This window comes from Eleutherodactylus coqui, chromosome 8 (assembly GCF_035609145.1).
Source record: "Eleutherodactylus coqui strain aEleCoq1 chromosome 8, aEleCoq1.hap1, whole genome shotgun sequence".
In the NCBI taxonomy this organism is placed as follows: domain Eukaryota; kingdom Metazoa; phylum Chordata; class Amphibia; order Anura; family Eleutherodactylidae; genus Eleutherodactylus; species Eleutherodactylus coqui.
The window spans coordinates 190,776,139-190,796,580 of record NC_089844.1 but is presented as its reverse complement, the minus strand read 5'-3'; the positions used below and the strand labels follow the sequence as shown (position 1 = coordinate 190,796,580).

Below are 20,442 nucleotides of genomic sequence, written 5' to 3'. Positions count from 1 at the left end.
AAAAAAAAAACCCACAATCAGTGATAAAGGGATATATGTGTACAAGTCAGGATACGGTTATGAACTCATGACTAGTATTAACAGGGACCTGGAAACCGCTGCTCACGGCAATAATAGCAATCTGCACCCCCAGATTCCAATCATGGACTCAGCTTTTTTTTTTTTTTACAGACACTGAAAAGAATCTATTTTTCTGGATTGTCCGGGATTGGAGAGTCAGACATACCTTATGCACAGACTTAATCATTGCAGACTCCAGCTCTAGAAGCCACTTCTCAACCTGGCCTCTGGCTTTGGATGTGGAGATGGTACTGACCAGTTGGACCACCTCTCCTTCGCTGCTGTTCATATGGGTGATGTCTAGAACATCCGTAAATTCTACTTTAGCGATTCCTTCAAAGCATTTCTTCAGGTGAGGTTGCACTCTGGAAGGAGATTGATGCACATGAGCATTAAACCATATCCACCTGTTACAGTATCACTATCAGGGCTCACACCCACTTGTCAGTGGGACTTTCTAATGTTAAAAACACATCGCACAAAAATCGCAGAGCACCAACTTGTGATGCATCCCGCTGACATTCGCATTAAAAAACGGCAAGTGAGTGGGGGCCCTTAGTAAGCACCCTGTTCCTTCTGATTAATGGGGGCAGAGATATGTGCCGGCTGGCACTGAGATAATGGCTTCAATTACAAACGTTACACTTCTGTCAAGTCATGGCATCTATGAAGAGGCGGTGTCTATGTGACCTAATCCTTTTACATATGAGCATCATTCCACTGATCTAGACAACCTAGTCACTAGGGGTCTCACTCTCGGGGTAATTAGCCCTAAACAGCCAAAATATTTTGGTGAAGACCATCCTATCTTTTATCCCCTCCCCAAAATTCACAAAGATCATTTTCCTCCTAAACTTAGACCCGTCATTGCCAGCAGGGGTTCCCTCTTTGAGAAACTATCAGGATGGCTGGATAGCCGGCTCCAACTGCTGGTCACTTGGGTTCTGGGCTTCCTTAAGGACACTACATTTTACAGGTTCTTGACAAATTGCAATGGAACTATTTTTTTCATCAATACTAGCGAAGTCCAGGGCTTCAGGTTTCTCTGTACATCCTTTTGGATTATACATGTCCATCAAACTACTAACGACCCCTTGTCAGTTAGTATGTGAGTGCTTCTCATGCCCCGCCCCTGGTGACATCATTGCAGGTCATACAACATATATAAAACATAGAGCCTGATCGACAGAAGAACAACACAGTTAGGGCTCTTGGAAGGGGAAGACAAAAATAACACAATGAGAAGCCGTTATAAAGCCGTTACTAAGCCGTTATTATCTGGCATAACTCAGCAGTACTGACAGAAGACACCAACCTACCACCAACATAGAGATCGGGTGGGCTGAAGGACATGCGGTGACATCACTACTGTGCGAGGAGCCATTCTGGAGTTTGGTAAAAGAGATATGGTGAGCTGAAGGACCTGCAGTGACATCACTACTGTGGGAGGAACCACTGTGCTGAAAGTACTGTATACTGGATAAACCGACAGCAGCTACTACCAGGACCTGTGATGTCACCATCATGAGATCACCGGCGTGGGGGAAGTCAGGAATCAGATTTACATTCATTCTGACCCCACACATTACACACACAGCTCTGCTACATCCTGACCCCACACATATCACACACAGCTCTGCTACATCCTGATTCACACACATCGCACACACACAGTTCTGTATTCCACACATCACCAGACTCTTGGATACAGTGATCACTCATGGTGTATCCAGGAGTCTGGTGATGTGTGGAATTACAGAGCTGTGTGTGTAATGTGTGGGATTCAAGATGGATGTACTACAGCTGTGTGTGGCATGTAGTAGAGCTGTGTGCGTAATGTGCTGGGTCAGGATGGATGTACCATGTAGCAGAGCTGTGTGGCGCATTGCACCACCAGAAACACTGGTACTATAATTTCCTTATAATTACTAGTTTTCAAAAATATACATGAGCTGAGCTGAACCCTTTTCTGTGTTTCACATTTTTTAACACTTACCTGGTTGGATCTTTGGTTTCTGATAAAATTTCAAGAAGCTCATCATTAGACAAAAAGAAAAATCGAGGAAAAAACAGTCGTTTCTTTTCCAGGTAGTCATTGAGGCCCTTTAAAATAAGCTCCAACAACTCATTTGACTTTTTGAATTTTTCCAGCATTTTTTCTATCATAACCACAGAAAGTACATGCTTGTCCTGGGGAAAAAAAAAAATATATATACTTTTTTTTCTGGTTGTTGTTTACTTTAATTAAATGGTATCTCCAGTGAAAACACGTTGCCCCCATCACCTGATTGCCTGTCACACTCCAGATGCTTCATCTATATATGGTCAGTAGCTTATTTAGGTGAATCTATAGTGTAGTGATAATCATACTGTCTTCTCTGCAGGCAGAGATGGTACTGTCTCTAGCTGGTCATGTGCTGCTATGTTGATGCATCAGAAATAGATAAAATGATGAAACAGCGCTCGGTTAGTTTCAATTTCAATATGAAAAAGGTGATATATAGACTCACAAGGTACCTGGTGGGACACACCTTGCCCAAGGGGATCCACCGGCACCTAACATCCAAGTACGCATATAAACATAATCCCGATCCACGATCCAGTGGGGAACTGGAGAGCCAGCTCGAATCAGTTAAGACTTCACCAGCCGCTAGTCTTCACATAACCAGGGATTAGTTGAGGAAAAAAGGATTCAGCGCTCACGGGATCCGGGGTAGATAATCCAATGGTCCAGTATAGAAATGGTATATAAAAATATAAAAGTTGGTATATTATATACCGTTTCTATGCTGGACTATTGGATTATCTATCCCGGATCCCATGAGCGCTGAATGCTTTTTTCCTCCCCTAACCCCTGTTGATGCATCATGGGATTGATAGCAAAGAATAATGAGAGAGCAGGGATAAATCTCAACCTCAAGATGGTGCCTGGTAAGTATTAGGCAGGAAGAGAAAGAAGGACCGCGGAGGTGGGATTGCGGCTGCTATGTACACTGAACGATCAGTGATCATCTCGCAGTCCAGTGTCATATGCTGCATAAACGATGGACGATGAGCTGATTGCTGATCGCTCAGTGTAAATAGCAGCCAGAAGGTACTGAACGGGCGCTGTGTTATGTCAATGGAGAGGGGCAGGGGAGAGCGGGGAGTGAAATGCCCCCCAGCCGCCCCACTGTGAGCCAGCGATACCAGCTCCCGTACAGCATACTTTTGTGACAAAAGTATACTTCCCATACTTTGGACTAAAACTTGGAGATCAAGATAAAGTTGGGGCGCCTCATAAAGTGTGCAAACGGTGTGTTGAGGACCTCCGAAATTGGTTCTAGGGGAAGAAAAAAGCTTTCCATTATGGGATTCCTATGGTATGGTGAGAGCAAAAGAACCATAGTGACGACTGTTACTTTAGTTCATGCGATGTGAAAGGGTATAATTCCAAATAGAAGCATTCCATTTCATACCCCAATCTTCACTCAGCAATTCGTCCCATCCCCCATGGCACAGATATACCAGTACTAGAGATGAGCGAACGTACTCGTCCGAGCTTGATGCTCGTTCGAGTATTAGCGTGTTCGAGATGCTCGTTACTAGAGGCGAGTACCACGCGATGTTCGAGTTACTTTCACTTTCATCTCTGAGACGTTAGCGCGCTTTTCTGTCCAATAGAAAGACAGGAAGGCATTACAACTTCCTCCTGCGACGTTCAAGCCCTATACCACCCCCCTGCAGTGAGTGGCTGGGGAGATCAGGTGTCACCCGAGTATATAAATCGGCCCCTCCCGCGGCTCGCCACAGATGCATTCTAACATAGATCAGGGACAGTGCTGCTGGTGCCGGAGCTGCTATAGGGAGAGTGTTAGGAGTTATTTTAGGCTTCAAGAACCCCAACGGTCCTTCTTAGGGCCACATCTAACCGTGTGCAGTAGTGTGGAGGCTGCTTTTTGCAGTGTTGCACATTTTTTTTTTTTGTATATCGGCCGTGCAGAGCATTGTGCCCTGCAGTAATTATACATAGTCCAGGGCCAGTAGTGGTGGTGAGGCAAGGACAGAAGACATATATTTATTGAATATAGGCAGTGGGCCTTTCCAAAAACATTTGGGAAAAAAAATCTATTTGGGCTGCCTGTGACTGTCCTCAGTGTAGTGGGTCTGTGCTGGGTGTAGTTGTCCTCCTAATTCATACGCAGCCAGCTAAGTGTTACAGCAGGCTTGCGCAAAATTATTTCCTGGCTCTGTGTTGGCTGTTACATCACCGCTGTATTCCAGTCCACAGTGCAACAGTCTGCAGTTATTTTACATACTGCAGGGCCAGTAGTGGTGAGGCAGGGACAGAGGACATATATTTATTGAATATAGGCAGTGGGCCTTTCCAAAAACATTTGGGGAAAAAAATCTATTTGGGCTGCCTGTGACTGTCCTCAGTGTACTGGGTCTGTGCTGGGTGTAGTTGTCCTCCTAATTCATACGCAGCCAGCTAAGTGCTACAGCAGGCTTGCGCAAAATTATTTCCTGGCTCTGCTGTGCGTTCGGTAAGCGAAGTCAGCCTCCAACCACAGGCCAATAAGCGGCACATTTAATTACAGCGTTCTGTTTCTGCACTACTGGTAATACACCATGCTGAGGGGTAGGGGTAGGCCTAAGGGCGTGGACGCGGGCGAGGACGCGGATGCCCAATTCAGGGTGTGGGCACAGGCCAGGGGTAGAGGCAGGGCCAGACCGAATAATCCACCAACTGTTTCCCAAAGCGCCCCCTCGCGCCATGCCACCCTGCAGAGGTCAAGGTGCTCTACGGTGTGGCAGTTTTTCACAGAGACGCCTGACGACCGACGAACAGTGGTGTGCAACCTTTCTCACGCCAAGATCAGCTGGGGAGCCACCACCACCAGCATGCGCAGGCATATGATGGCCAAGCACCCCACAAGGTGGGACGAAGGCCGTTCACCGCCTCCGGTTTGCACCACTGCCTCTCCCCCTGTGCCCCAACCTGCCACTGAGATCCAACCCCCCTCTGAGGACACAGGCACTACCGTCTCCTGGCCTGCACCCACACCCTCACCTCCGCTGTCCTCGGCCCCATCCAGCAATGTCTCTCAGCGCAGCGTCCAGACGTCGCTAGCGCCACAGTTTGAGCGCAAGCGCAAGTACGCCGCCACGCACCCGCACGCTCAAGCGTTAAACGTGCATATTGCCAAATTGATCAGCTTGGAGATGCTGCCGTATAGGCTTGTGGAAACGGAGGCTTTCAAAAGCATGATGGCGGCGGCGCCCCGCGCTACTCGGTTCCCAGTTGCCACTACTTTTCCCGATGTGCCATCCCAGCCCTGCACGACCACGTCTCCCGCAACATTGTATGTGCCCTCACCAACGCGGTTACTGCCAAGGTCCACTTAACAACGGACACGTGGACAAGCACAGGCGGGCAAGGCCACTATATCTCCCTGACGGCACATTGGGTTAATTTAGTGGAGGCTGGGACCGAGTCAGAGCCTGGGACCACTCACGTCCTACCCACCCCTAGAATTGCGGGCCCCAGCTCGGTGGTGGTATCTGCGGCGGTGTATGCTTCCTCCACTAAACCACCCTCCTCCTCCTCCTCCAACGCAACCTCTGTCTCGCAATCAAGATGTGTCAGCAGCAGCAGCACGTCGCCAGCAGTCAGTGTCGCGCGGCGTGGCAGCACAGCGGTGGGCAAGCGTCAGCAGGCCGTGCTGAAACTACTCAGCTTAGGAGAGAAGAGGCACACGGCCCACGAACTGCTGCAGGGTCTGACAGAGCAGACCGACCGCTGGCCTGCGCCGCTGAGCCTCCAACCGGGCATGGTCGTGTGTGACAACGGCCGTAACCTGGTGGCGGCTCTGCAGCTCGGCAGCCTCACGCACATGCCATGCCTGGCCCATGTCTTTAATTTGGTGGTTCAGTGCTTTCTGAAAAGCTACCCACACTTGTCATACCTGCTCGGAAAGGTGCGCCGACTCAGCGCACATTTCCGCAACTCCAAGACGGACGCTGCCACCCTGCGGACCCTGCAACATCGGTTAGTCTGCCAGTGCACCGACTGCTGTGCGACGTGCCCACACGGTGGAACTCTACGCTCCACATGTTGGCCAGGCTCTACGAGCAGCGTACAGCTATAGTGGAATACCAACTCCAACATGGGCGGCGTAGTGGGAGTCAGCCTCCTCAATTCTTTACAGAAGAGTGGGCCTGGTTGGCAGACATCTGCCAGGTCCTTGGAAACTTTGAGGAGTCTACCCAGATGGTGAGCGGGGATGCTGCAATCATTAGCGTCACCATTCCTCTGCTATGCCTCTTGAGAAGTTCCCTGCAAAGCATAAAGGCAGACGCTTTGCACTCGGAAACGGAGGTGTGGGAAGACAGTATGTCGCTGGATAGTCAGAGCACCCTCATGTCTATATCTCAGCGCGTTGAGGAGGAGGAGGAGGGGGAGGAGCATGAGGAGGAGGGGGAAGAGAGAGCTTGGCCCACTGCTGAGGGTACACATGCTGCTTGCCTGTCATCCTTTCAGCGTGTATGGCCTGAGGAGGAGGAGGAGGATCCTGAAAGTGATCTTCCTAGTGAGGACAGCCATGTGTTGCGTACAGCTACCCTGGCACACATGGCTGACTTCATGTTAGGATGCCTTTCTCGTGACCCTCGCGTTACACACATTCTGGCCACTACGGATTACTGGGTGTACACACTGCTCGACCCACGGTATAAGGAGAACCTTTCCACTCTCATTCCCGAAGAGGAAAGGGGTTCGAGAATGATGCTATACCACAGGGCGCTGGTGGACAAACTGATGGTAAACTTCCCATCCGACAGCGCTAGTGGCAGAAGGCGCAGTTCCGAGGGCCAGGTAGCAGGGGAGGCGCAGAGATCAGGCAGCATGTACAGCGCAGGCAGGGGAACATTCTCCAAGGCCTTTGTCAACTTTATGGCTCCCCAGTCAAGGCTGAGTTGGCGGGAGCACTGTAAAAGGATGGTGAGGGAGTATGTAACCGATCGCACGACCGTCCTCGGTGACGCCTCTGCCCCCTACAACTACTGGGTGTCGAAGCTGGACACTTGGCCTGAACTTGCGCTGTATGCCCTGGAGGTGCTTGCTTGTCCTGCGGCTAGCGTCTTGTCAGAGAGGGTGTTTAGTGCGGCTGGGGGAATCATCACGGATAAGCGTACCCGCCTGTCAACCGACAGTGCCGACAGGCTTACACTCATCAAGATGAACAAAGCCTGGATTTCCCCAGACTTCTCTTCTTCACCAGCGGACAGCAGCGATACCTAAGCAATACGTAGGCTGCACCCGCGGATGGAAGCATCGTTCTCTATCACCATCAAAAACGGGGACATTTTTGCTTCATCAATCTGTGTATAATATTCCTCCTCCTCCTCCTGCTCCTCCTCCTGAAACCTCACATAATCACGCCGAACAGGCAATTTTTCTTAGGCCCACAAGGCTCAGTCATATAATTTTTCTAAACAATTTTTATACGTTTCAATGCTCATTAAAGCGTAGAAACTTGCACCTGAACCAATTTTTATTTTAACTGGGCTGCCTCCAGGCCTAGTTACCAATTAAGCCACATTAACCAAAGCGATTAATGGGTTTCACCTGCCCTCTTGGTTGGGCATGGGCAATTTTTCTGAGGTACATTAGTACTGTTGGTACACCAATTTTTTGGGGCCCTCACCTACAGTGTAATCCAATTAATTTTTTGCCCACCTGCATTACAGCTGACGTTACATCAGCTGTGTTGGGCACTGCAATGGGATATATTTATGTACCGCCGGTGGGTTCCAGGGAGCCACCCATGCCGTGGGTCCACACGGAGTTGTAACTGCATGTGTCCACTTCTAAAGAGCCCCAGTCTGACTGGGGCATGCAGTGTGGGCCGAAGCCCACTTGCATTAACCCCTTGAGTGGCACGCCCGGAAATTTTCCGGGACGAGCTCCACTGCCCATAGTGATATACCCCGGAAGATTTCCGGGCTATGTATCACTATGGGAGCTGCAGAGCACAATGCCACAAGCTGTGACAGTGTGCTCTGCCTGCACAGTCCCACACAGAGCAGTGCAAGGGCTTTGAAAACCAGCGGAAGATATTGCCGACATGTCGGCAATGTCCTGCTTTGTTTACAGGTTGCCATAGAGACCATCGGCTTGTCAGAAGCAAGCCGATGGTCTCTGTGGCAGGGAGAGCTGGTTGTTAGCTGTCAGAGGACAGCTAGGTACCAGCTCTTACAGCAGAGATCAGAGAAAACCTCCGATCTCTGCTGTGTTAACCCTTTACATGCTGCAGTCTATGTGACTGCAGCATGTAAAGAGCTGTCACTGAAGCATGTAAAGGGCTGTCACCATCGGACCCCCGGAATGTGATCAGGGGTCCTGATGGGTCCCTGTGGAAGTCCCCAAAAGGGACAAAAAAAAATAAAAATTAAAAAAAAATTTAAAAAAAAAAAGGAAAAAAATTATTAAAAAAAATAAAAAAAAAACACTTGTCTCCCTTTACTTTGTAAAAAATCAAAAATACAATCACACATGTGGTATCCGTGTGCGTCGTAATGACCCAGAGAAGGAAGTTAATACATTATTTAACCCCTTAATGACATGGCCCCTTTTTTTCTTTTTTCCCCATTTCTTTTTTTCCTCCCCCCTGTTTAAAAAATCACAACTTGTCCCGCAAAAAACAAGCCCTCATATGGCCATGTCAATGGAAAAATGAAAAAGTTATGGCTCTTGAGACGCAACTGCAAAACTAGTTGAAATTCAATGATTAGACCATTTTAAAAAACCTGCCCTGGTGGGCACGACAGGGTGGTAGGAAACCTGCCACTCAAGGGGTTAAACATGACATTACCTCAGCTGTGATGGGCAATGCAATGGGATATATTTATGTACCGCCGGTGGCTTCCTGGCACCCACCCATGCTGTCGGTCCACACGGAGTTGTAACTGCATGTGTCCACTTCTAAAGAACCCCAGTCTGACTGGGCATGCAGTGTGGGCCGAAGCCCACCTGCATTAAACCTGACGTTACCTCAGCTGTGATGGGCAATGCAATGGGATATATTTATGTACCACCGGTGGCTTCCTGGCACCCACCCATGCTGTCGGTCCACACGGAGTTGTAACTACATGTGTCCACTTCTAAAGAACCCCAGTCTGACCGGGGCATGCAGTGTGGGCCGAAGCCCACCTGCATTTAATCGGACGTTACCTCAGCTGTGATGGGCACTGCAATGGGATACATTAATGTACAGCCGGTGGGTTCCAGGGAGCCACCCATGCTGTGGGTGCACATGGAATTCCCATTGCGGAGTTGTACCTGCCTGTGACTATTTGTAAAAAAACGCAGTCTGACTGGGGCATGCAGACACCTTGACAGAATGAATAGTGTGTGGCACATAGGTTCCCCATTGCTATGCCCATGTGTGCAGCTCCTGATGGCGGTGGCACAGGAGTATATTTCTCATTGCTTCTGTACAGCATTGTGGGCTATCGCCCCGCCCCTTTTAAAGAGGGTCGCTGCCTAGCCGTGCCAACCCTCTGCAGTGTGTGCCTGCGGTTCCTCTGGCACACGCACTTATAAATAGACATGAGGGTGGTGTGGCATGAGTGCAGCTGAAGGCTGCGCAGGGACACTTTGGTGTGCGCTGTGGACACTGGGTCGTGCGGGGGGGGGGGGGTTGGGCAGCATGTAACCCAGGAGAAGTGGCAGCGGAGTGTCATGCAGGCAGTGATTGTGCTTTGTTGGAGGTAGTGTGGTGCTTAGCTAAGGTATGCATTGCTAATGAGGGCTTTTCAGAAGTAAAAGTTGTTGGGGGGGGGGCCCACTCTTGCCGCTATTGTGGCTTAATAGTGGGACCTGGGAACTTGAGATGCAGCCCAACATGTAGCCCCTCGCCTGCCCTATCCGTTGCTGTGTCGTTCCCATCACTTTCTTGAATTGCCCCGATTTTCACAAATGGAAACCTTAGCGAGCATCGGCAATATACAAAAATGCTCGAGTCGCCCATTGACTTCAATGGGGTTCGTTACTCGAAATGAACCCTCGAGCATCACGATAATTTTGTCCCGAGTAACGAGCACCCGAGCATTTTGGTGCTCGCTCATCTCTAACCAGTACCCAAGCCCCTTGCTACCTTGGAAGAGATACCTAGCTCCGATGAAGGTGGAGTCATACCTGAACCAGATGACGAATCAAGTTCTGACTGTGAAGATGATACAAAACCAACATTTTTTTCCCAGAAGCACATGAATAATTTGGTAAGAGACTTGAATCTTCCTTAGGATGTTCCTGAGTTACTCGGTTCAAGGCTCAAAAGCAGGAATTTATTATTGCCAGGAGTGTCTTTTTCATGGTTCAGACATCGTGAAAAGGAGTTTGTTCCACACTTTGCCCAGAAAGACAAGCTGGTTTATTGCATCAATGTCGAAGGTTTGATGGGTCAATTCAGAATCCAATATGATTCAACGCAATGGCGTCTTTTCATAGATTCTTCAAAAAGAAGTCTCAACACAGTTTTGCTCCACAACGGCGGTTTTTCCATCCCTGTAGGTCATTCCGTACACCTGAAGGAAACCTATAAGAACTTGGGATTGGTTCTTCGTAAACTTATATATGAAGACCACGATTGGCAAGTGTGTGGGGATTTAAAGGTCTTGTGCATGTTGTTCGGGCAATAAGCTGGATATACCAAACACTTTGTTTTCTGTGTCTATGGGACAGTCAAGACCGACAAAATCACTGGACTAAGAAGAGTTGGCAGCCGAGGGTGCTGACAGTCGGTCAAAAAAATGTCCTCCAAGAAACTCTGGGACCTCCACATAAAGTTCTTCTACAACCTCTCCATATAATATTGGGATTGATGAAGACATTTGTGAAATCCCTTCCAAGAGATGGAGAATGCTTCAAATATTTGGTCACCGAGTTTCCAGGCCTCTTGGAGGTAAAATTGAAGGAAGGTGTGTCGGTCGGACCAGACATTAGAAGGCTTATAGCTGATCAAGAGTTTGTCAATACCAGGACAGATTCTCAAAAAGAAGAGTGGATTGCATTTAAAGAGATCGTAGAGAAACCTATAGGCAATAAGAAAGATCCTGACTACAAAAAGATCGTCGGATGAATGCTGAAGGCATCTCAAGCTTTAGGTTGCCTGGTGAGTTTGAAAGTGCATTTCCTCCAATCCCAGCTTGACTACTTTCCTGAAAACGCAGGAGCTGTGAGTGAAGAAGAAGGTGAACGATTCCACCGAACATTATAGAGATGGACAGAAGATACCAGGGAAGATGGAGCGTTACAATGATGGCAGACTACTGTTGGATGCTTCAGAGAGACATTCCCAATGCTACTCACAAGCGTAAATGTACCAAGAGGAGCCTCACAGGGAGGAAGGAACCATTTTAGTGTGTTTTAGTGGCTCATTTCAGTTCAAAAACGATTTCCATGTAAAATCTGTAATTAAAAATTAATTTTAAAAGTCTAATTTCATTTATTTTGAGGTATTGCCTTAATAAACATAGATAACTGAACTGTCAGGAAACGTGATGTCCTATGACAAAACAGAGGTGATTATCGGATTCAGCGTGCCGAACAACATAAAGATTACGTGGAATAACCAAAACAGCTCTTAACATTCTTTTTTGCAGACCTGTGCTGTCTAACTCCTTTAGATAGAACTTTCTTGCCAGCATTGATGCAGATGCACATGGAGTACAGAGTAAGACTGTTGTGCTCCCGTGCGTGGTCTCATTAATCCTGGGTTTCAGTCATAGTCAGAGTTAGGCGACTCTACAGTAGAAGGTAAACTACGTGCTTAGTAGCGCTTTACTCTTCATAAATAATTATTTTTTAATATTGCCCATTTTTATAACACCTTCTGCACTGTCTCCCGAGTCTGCATCGTCATCGCACCCCCCGCCGCAGTGCAAACATACGGACGAACAATAGATGTATCCTTTTTCTCATATTAGTCTGTAATGACAGTGCAGGGACTCTCCAGAGAATGAGGACCCCTGACGTGGGGTGCGAACTTTGTGTATTTTGGAGAAAACATTGACCAATACCTTGTATTTAATGGCAATAATTGCTATTTGTTCAGAAAGCAGCCTAGGTGTAACATGCTGGGGGAGCCCAGGGTGGCCGCGCCATTGTGGGTCACCTGTGCGGTGCAGGACAGCCAGCCGGACAGACGTATCTGTGAGCCTACATGCAGTACATGTATCGGTGCGAGTGGCACTTTTTCTATTGCTTATCTACATGTATGGCCTCCTGCACAAGGGCGGCAATTCTGCAGTGGGATTTCCTGCAGAATTTCCGCCCGTGCCCGCTGCAATGGGATTGCATTAGATATTGACTGCGTGAAAACTGGCGCGGTAAACAAATCGCGGCATGTGCTATTTGTGTCTGAGCCTCGCAGAGGCCATCACAGAAATGTCACTGCTGGTGTGCTGGCTCTGGTCTGTGCATGTGCGGGTGTGCGCCAGCTGGCACATCGCAGTGCAGAGAGAGAAGACGCCGGGCGGGTGAGTATACCGAATGGTCAATACCAAATGGAGAATTCTCGCAGCGGGATCTGACCCGGCCGTGCAGGCGGCCTAAGTATAATGCTAAGCAGCCCCCCAATACGTGTTTATCGGTATATAGCAGGCTGCCGACCTGCATGCCGCTGCCCTTGTATCAGTATATCAGGAAGGATGGCTGGTGGCAGCGATTTGTTTGTTTTAAACAGACACGTCCTTTTTATGTGATTCCTTTTTTTTTAACTTGGAATTTATTTCTTTTACCTTTTTTCCCTACATCCTGGTGTATTATTGCCTGTTACTGTCTCTGACACATGGACCCCACCCACCCCAGATGACTGTGGCATCTGAGGGGTTAAACAGCTGGGATCAGCGTTATCCACGACATATACTACCTCACAGACAGATCTAGATATACAGCTATATCATATATACTGTGGCAGGGATGGGGGGTATGTGTTGCAGAGTTTGCTCAGTCCGTAGCGGAATGCAGCCCTGGCAGTGGTGGCGTCCACGCGTACCTGCTTCTTTTCTTCGTCTGTTTGCGGATGGTGCGCGCAGCTCGCCGTCGGACATGCACAGTACACATTTTCTTCTTTAAACTCCCGCTTTTCCCACGTCATCGCGTAGTGATCATGCGGAATCCGTGACCTTTCCACAATGTTAATTGACTTCAGTGGAAAGCGTTCGCGTGGAATCTGTGCAAAAATGGCGCATGCTGCGATTTTTTTCTCCGTGAGTGGAAACCGCAGTTGGTTGTTCACTCGTGTACATGAAGAATCACATTTCCATAGCATGCCATGGATGGTATTTGCTGAGGAGCCCAGAGGCCAACGCCCACCTTGGATCCCGCAATGTAAATCTGCCCGTGTGCGCCGGGCCCTAAAAGGAGGCGGTCTGTAGAGGAGAGAGGAGGCCTGGAAGCCTCAGAAGGAAGGTGGTGCCCCCTCTCCCTGCTACCACAGGGCCAAGACGGGGCTGTCTGATCATTGCTGGCTGCTGAGGGTCAATTCTTCCGTTTTCTGGAGTTCCAGTTGCTTACGTTAAACTAAACATGAACGGGATCTCGTTGTTTGCCTGCTATTTAACCCCGGAGGTCTACAACACACTGTAATAGCAGGGCATGGGAGCCGGGACTTACCATTACAGCACCAACGGGTGAAGAAACCTTCCCCTTCTATAGAGGGACTTCTCCAGGCTGTAGACTACCCTGGTTGTCACCCTAGATCTGCTCCGTCCGCTACTTCTAGCCGCAGGGCAAATATACAGCATGGTGGGCTGCAGCGTCCCAGCAATACCAGATGATTGCCAGTAGTTTCTGCTCATGCCCAGGGTGGCTACAAGAAAAATGTGCATGACACATAGCATAGCTGGTAATGTTACACCCATAGCCACATTTTTACAGAGTCACGCCAGCAAAACTCTCTCCCCCCCCCCCCCTCACCCAACTGCCTATCGCACTCTGGAGGTCTCCTCTGTGTATTGCAGTCACTCCCATGCAGTACAGCCCCTTGTCTGATGCTTATCAGGCACCATCTTCACAGTGAGATTTTTTTACTTTCACTTTAAAATCAATCCCATGATGCATCAAGACAGCATTAGCTGAGACTATAGCATTTCTGCCTGCTGGGGGGACAGTTTAATTCCCATTGCCTTCTATATTCACCTACATAAACTACAGACCATAAGTATACGGGGGGCTTTATTATCGGTGCGATTATCACACAGTTTATATGGCGTCGGAGACAGATAATCCCATGTTAGATCCTGGACAGATAATCCCATGTTAGATCCTGGACAGATAATCCCATGTTAGATCCTGGACAGATAATCCCATGTTAGATCCTGGGGCTGCAGTTTTCCATAGGATGAAGATATGTTTCATGGGTTGAATTGTATATTGCAGCACACTGTATATATTGCTTTACTTAAGGGCCTGTTTACTGTAAAAGCTGTTTTCTGTATTCGCCTTTTGAGAACATAACTCCTCTGCCATTACCCACCAAGTTTTCCGCTCTTGTATTTTAGCAAACAGGAAATACACATTTTTAAGTAGCAATTATTCATAATTACCCCAGCAGGTTAGACGCTTGAAAGATCACATTTGCATTACCTTTCATCCCCAAATGCTAAGAGCTAGTCCGCATTATCATGGAAATAGGAGCTAGCGAAGCTCATTCTGTGGATGGGGGGGGGGGGGGGGGGTCGCCGCCGCTGTTTGATGCTCAGATTCTCTTTTCGTTAACAAATTAATTTCTTAGCTGAATGGCAGCGCCATCTTGTGGAGGTTTACAGTAAGAGCGCTGCAGGGAACGGCCATGTATCTATTGGCACTGTAATGTCATCACCTCCTCTCTATCCCTCCCCTGAGTCCCATCATCCAGCTATGTTACATGTCATCTAGTTGAGAGGGTGTGGTGTCCTTATCAGTGCCAGCCCAGGTTGCATGGCATCTTATGCCCCCAATGATCTTATATTGCACTGGTAAGCAGTCTGTCCATATTCGGTTTTTGCAGAAACATACCTGCACCAGAACACCTCATTGAAAGAAACGGTACCAGAATTTATCTCACAACATAAATAAAGCCCCAGATCCAAGCTCAATACATAAATACAGCACCAGAACCAAGCTCAGTACATAAATACAGCACTAGAAACAAGCTAATAACATAAATACAGCACCAAAACCAAGTTCATAACATAAATACGGTCCAGGAACCAAGCTCAGTACACAAATATAGCCCCACGATCCAAGCTCCTAACAAAAATATAGCCTTAAAACAAAGCTCAGTACATAGATTTAGCCACAGAGAAAATATCAGCACATAATTGCAGTCCCAGAACCAAGCTCAGTACAGAGATGTAGCCACAGAACCAAGCTAAGTAAAAAAAAAACGCAGCTGCAGAACCAAGCTCATAACAGTGCAGTTAACACAATAAGGGCTCATGCCCGCAAGTGTCACTGGATACACCACGGGAGTACCGCGATTAAAAACAAAAAGTGCCTGCTGGTGACCGTGGGATTCCGCGTGGATTTCCACGGTCTCCATTAATGCTATATTAATGTAGACCTCCCGTGAGGTAAATCCGCGGCAAATAGAACATGCCACGATTTATTTCCCACTATGGAAATCCGGTGTAGTATTCCGCATGTGAGCATTGTCAGGCAGAAGGCTATAAGGTTCAATAGAGCCTAATGGCTGTGGAATTCAGGCGCAGATTTCCACCGCAGGATACGCAGCAGACATCTGTCCGCGGGTGTTCACCCATAAAAGTAAATAAATGCGATCTATACACACAGTTAACCTGCTAGCAGAAAGCGCTGCGGCGTACGGATGTGGGATGTTGGTAGGTCAGACCTAAATCATGTGGATATGTGGGAGTATCAAAGAAGGGCACAGAAGACCCTCATGTAGCGGGTGCCGGTTGTGAGCCGTAATTGGGATTCTAGACAGTTGGAAAGTAAGCCAGGGGTCCCAGATGTGTGTATATTGAGCGCGTGGTCAGCTCCTCTGGTTGGCTAATTCCTCTACTTGCTGCACTGAGGGCCAATCATGGTTCCTCCAGTGTGATGGGACTAAACATTGTGCTGTAGTCAACATCTGTGTGGCCGCATGTCCCCATTTGGCATGGGGTCTGTGGGGGCACCAAGAAGGATCTGTGAGGAGACTCCGGATGGTAAGTGCCATTAAGGACCTTTCACGCAGGACAGAATATTCCGCAGCGGCCTGGTGAGATATAGCGTGCCTGAGTTCTGCACCAAAATCGGTATGGCTAACTGCAGATTGTGAGGCGGACCTGCTGGCAGAATTACGTTATTTACAATTCTACATCATAATCCCCACATAAGCAGTGCTGAATATTCTGCAGGCCGGTGGGCATATTTCTTTTTTCAGCCGCATTTAAGCAGCGCTGCTGATTAGAGCCTCCTGATTGGCTCTTCGGCACCACGTGACTACACAGTGTGCACGCGGATTGCCTTCAGCAGCCGTGTGCACTACACACTACAGTTAAGCAGCCGTGCACTACACACTACACTTAAGCAGCACAGGGTTAGGGTTAGGGTTACCTAAACCTAACCCTAACCCCAACCCTAAACCTAACCCTAAACCCTAACCCTATACCTAACCCTAAAACTAACCCTAAACCTATACCTAACCCTAAACCCGTGCTGCTTAACTGTAGTGTGTAGTGCACGGCTGCTGAAGGCAATCAGCGTGCATGCTATGTAGTCACGTGGTGCCGAAGAGCCAATCAGGTGGCTCTAATCAGCAGTGCTGCTTAAGTGCGGCTGAAAACAGAAATATGCGGCCGGTGGAGTACCCCAGAGCCGGGTGCTCCAGCCTTTCCTGTGGTGACTACAGTGTTAAATCAGGTGTAATGTCAGAGGTTATGATGTCATGTGTTCATACTTCTCACTAAATGATGTGTTCTGGTAATATTCTCCAGCCCATGGGGTGCACAGGTCACCAAGCAACAGTAAGGGGAGTGGTAAGTCAGGCTTAGCGAAGAATAGAGAGCCTAGGATTGGTAGCTTAGGTCCCCATTACAGGTTAAGCTAATATGGCAGTATAAAAAAGAGGAGTGGGCAGAGGTAAGTCAGTCTTTTAGGTGCAGAGCTAGGCTCAAGCTTGAGAGAGGCCAGGGAGGAACAAGGAGAAAGCCAGTGCAGTGGGAAGTGGAACATCTAAAGTGTGAGTACTCAAGAGCAAGAACATTTTAGTAACAGAGAGGAGAAGGAGATCTAAGTCAGTCATACATAGGCACAGGCAGAAAAGAAACCAAGTTGGACAGAGATAAACCCAACCAGGGAGCGAAGCTATAAGGTAAATCACAGAGGATAAATATAGTTCCCTGTATTAGGCCCCTAGGAAACTGCAGAAGTGCTTAATGCCTGCAATTGTAACGGTCTCTTCTAAAGTCATCCAACGTGAATTGTATGCAAGACGTCAAGTTAAAGCCTCATCTGCTCTTGAAGAACAAAACTGTTTTGGTTTACTCTTACTCCCGACTCCTGGAGTCCCTTCCCACCATTGACGCCATCTACAACATCTGCACTGAGGTATAATACTGCACGCTCCAGAGGCAAGGACTACCAGCGCCAGTTTTGTTCAGTTCTCCACCTTTTTTTTAATTAGTTTTGTCCAAAACGGGTGCCTACCCCTTCCAGACTCTGCGGGCAGCACTCAATAAGAACTGCCAAATTTACCACTGCAGTGGCACCACGTCTAGACCTTCCAGGAGGAGCAGTAGAATACTCTGTGACTACCATCTTATTCCATGCTGCTTAACCCTTCTAGCCCTGGTTCGCTACAATGGCATATTCTGCAACACTGTTGTGGGATATTCTGTCCATGTGAAAGGCTGTCAAAAGGTATTTTAGGGCTGTCAACCCAAATAAGAGACATTATATTACTCAGATGGGAGTAGCCTACTCTCATATAAGTTTGGCACATAATCTGAGGTATGATTCCTGTGGCCACTTACCAACATTACCAGCTTCATCAGGTCTCTCCAGGTCTTATCTACAGTTGAGAAGCGCCTTCCTTCTTCTGGCATCTGGGCCATTATATCTGGAGAACTGAATATGGGTTCCAAGTACAACCATGTAGCCTGGACTTTTAGCCACTCATCCAGAATCTCTTGCAAAAGCAATAATTTTCTTTCCCACTCTCTGTAAAAAAAAAAGCGCAGGGTTAACGGACAGAAAGGAGATATACAGTAATAGGGGAGTAATACCAAGATGAATGATGTCACCCATAGAACCCTCTGGGGCATTATTGTACAAGAGATGACTACAACATAGACAACTTCCAGCATACACTGCAGGACTCTGGGTTATGGTGGCATTCTCTAGTGCCCCATTATTACAGCAGGACTCTGGGTTATGGTGGCATTCTCTAGTGCCCCATTATTACAGCAGGACACTGGGTTATGGTGGCATTCTCTAGTGCCCCATTATTACAGCAGGACTCTGGGTTATGGTGGCATTCTCTAGTGCCCCATTATTACAGCAAGACTCTGGGTTATGGTGGCATTCTCTAGTGCCCCGTTATTACAGCAGGACTCTGGGTTATGGTGGCATTCTCTAGTGCCCCATTATTACAGCAGGACTCTGGGTTATGGTGGCATTCTCTAGTGCCCCATTATTACAGCTGGACTCTGGGTTATGGTGGCATTATCTAGTGCCCCATTATTACAGCAGGACTCTGGCTTATGGTGGCATTCTCTAGTGCCCCATTATTACAGCAGGACTCTGGGTTATGGTGGCATTCTCTAGTGCCCCATTATTACAGCAGGACTGTAGGTTATGGTGGCATTCTCTAGTACCCCGTTATTACAGCAGGACTGTGGGTTATGGTGGCATTCTCTAGTGCCCCGTTATTACAGCAGGACTCTGGGTTATGGTGGCATTCTCTAGTGCCCCATTATTACAGCAGGACTTTGGGTTATGGTGGCATTCTCTAGTGCCCCATTATTAGAGCAGGACTCTGGGTTATGGTGGCATTCTCTAGTGCCCCATTATTACAGCAGGACTTTGGGTTATGGTGGCATTCTCTAGTGCCCCATTATTACAGCAGGACTCTGGGTTATGGTGGCATTCTCTAGTGCCCCATTATTACAGCAGGACTCTGGGTTATGGTGGCATTCTCTAGTGCCCCATTATTACAGCAGGACTTTGGGTTATGGTGGCATTCTCTAGTGCCCCATTATTACAGCAGTGTGATGTAATACTCGCAGAGCTTCTTCATCACTCTCTGCTCTCACTAGAAGCCCCCTTCAGATTGTCATAGGGGCTGAACAACAAAAGCCGACCCACCCTTCTGACACGTGCCATAACAGCCCCAGACGACGCTCTACGTCATCCAAGAAGCTGTGCCAAATCTGTGGCGCCACCAAAACCAAAATGAAGGTGACCTTAGTGTAACATCCATCCTGACCTCACAAGAGAGGCATTGGCTGACAGGAGTATACTTCCCATATACTAATGTAACTAACAGCCACCCTGGGGTATACAGTAGCAGCCGCTCCATTGGCCAAGCCAACATTTCCTCTTGTAATTTATCATTTGTTTCTACTAAAGTATCATTGAAATCGATGAATTCCACAATATAACTGAAGGAAATATGAAATCATGTACTGAAAAAAATAATCAATAGATAGACAGTCAGAGATATCTCTATCTATATATCTATCTCATATCTATCTATCTCATATCTATATTTATCTCATATCTATATCTATCTCATATCTATCTATATCTATCGCATATCTATCTATCTCATATCTATCTCATATCTATCGCATATCTATCGCATATCTCTCTATCGCATAGCTCTCTATCTCATAGCTCTCTATCTCATAGCTCTCTATCTCATAGCTCTCTATCTCATAGCTCTCTATCTCATAGCTCTCTATCTCATAGCTCTCTATCTCATAGCTCTCTATCTCATATCTATCTCATATCTATCTCATATCTATCTGTCTGTCTGTCTATCTATCTATCACATACACACTCATACACTCATTGTCAGTCGCCTAGTAGTCGTAACTTTGATATAACTAAGTGATTACAATTTCACTGCAAAAGAAACATTTATTATGGAGAACTGACCTCTTGTAGGGAGGCTCTAGTACCCTGTTGTACCACGTCTTGCGTGGATACAAGATGTGATACGGGTGGCATAAAGGCTCTAGTACCCTGTTGTACTGCCTGTAGCTTGGATACAAGATGTGATACGGGAGGCATGGAGGCTCTAGTACCCTGTTGTACTGCCTCTAGCTTAGATACTAGATGTGACGGCGCAGGCATGGAGGCTCCAGTACCTGTTGTACCACCTCTAGCGTGGATACAAGATGTGA

At 47.7% G+C, this 20,442-nt stretch overlaps 1 protein-coding gene across 1 annotated transcript in view; it reads right to left on the bottom strand.

Moving 5' to 3' along the window:
- Positions 1 to 20,442, bottom strand: part of DNAH7 (dynein axonemal heavy chain 7) — a 499,785-nt gene that overhangs the window by 313,278 nt on the left and 166,065 nt on the right. Inside the window, exons 18-20 of the mRNA XM_066577151.1 lie at positions 18,067 to 18,253; positions 2,057 to 2,250; positions 227 to 425 (exon numbers count right to left, since the gene is read on the bottom strand). Coding sequence (XP_066433248.1) covers positions 227 to 425; positions 2,057 to 2,250; positions 18,067 to 18,253 — 580 coding nt within the window. The remainder of the gene's footprint in view (positions 1 to 226; positions 426 to 2,056; positions 2,251 to 18,066; positions 18,254 to 20,442) is intronic.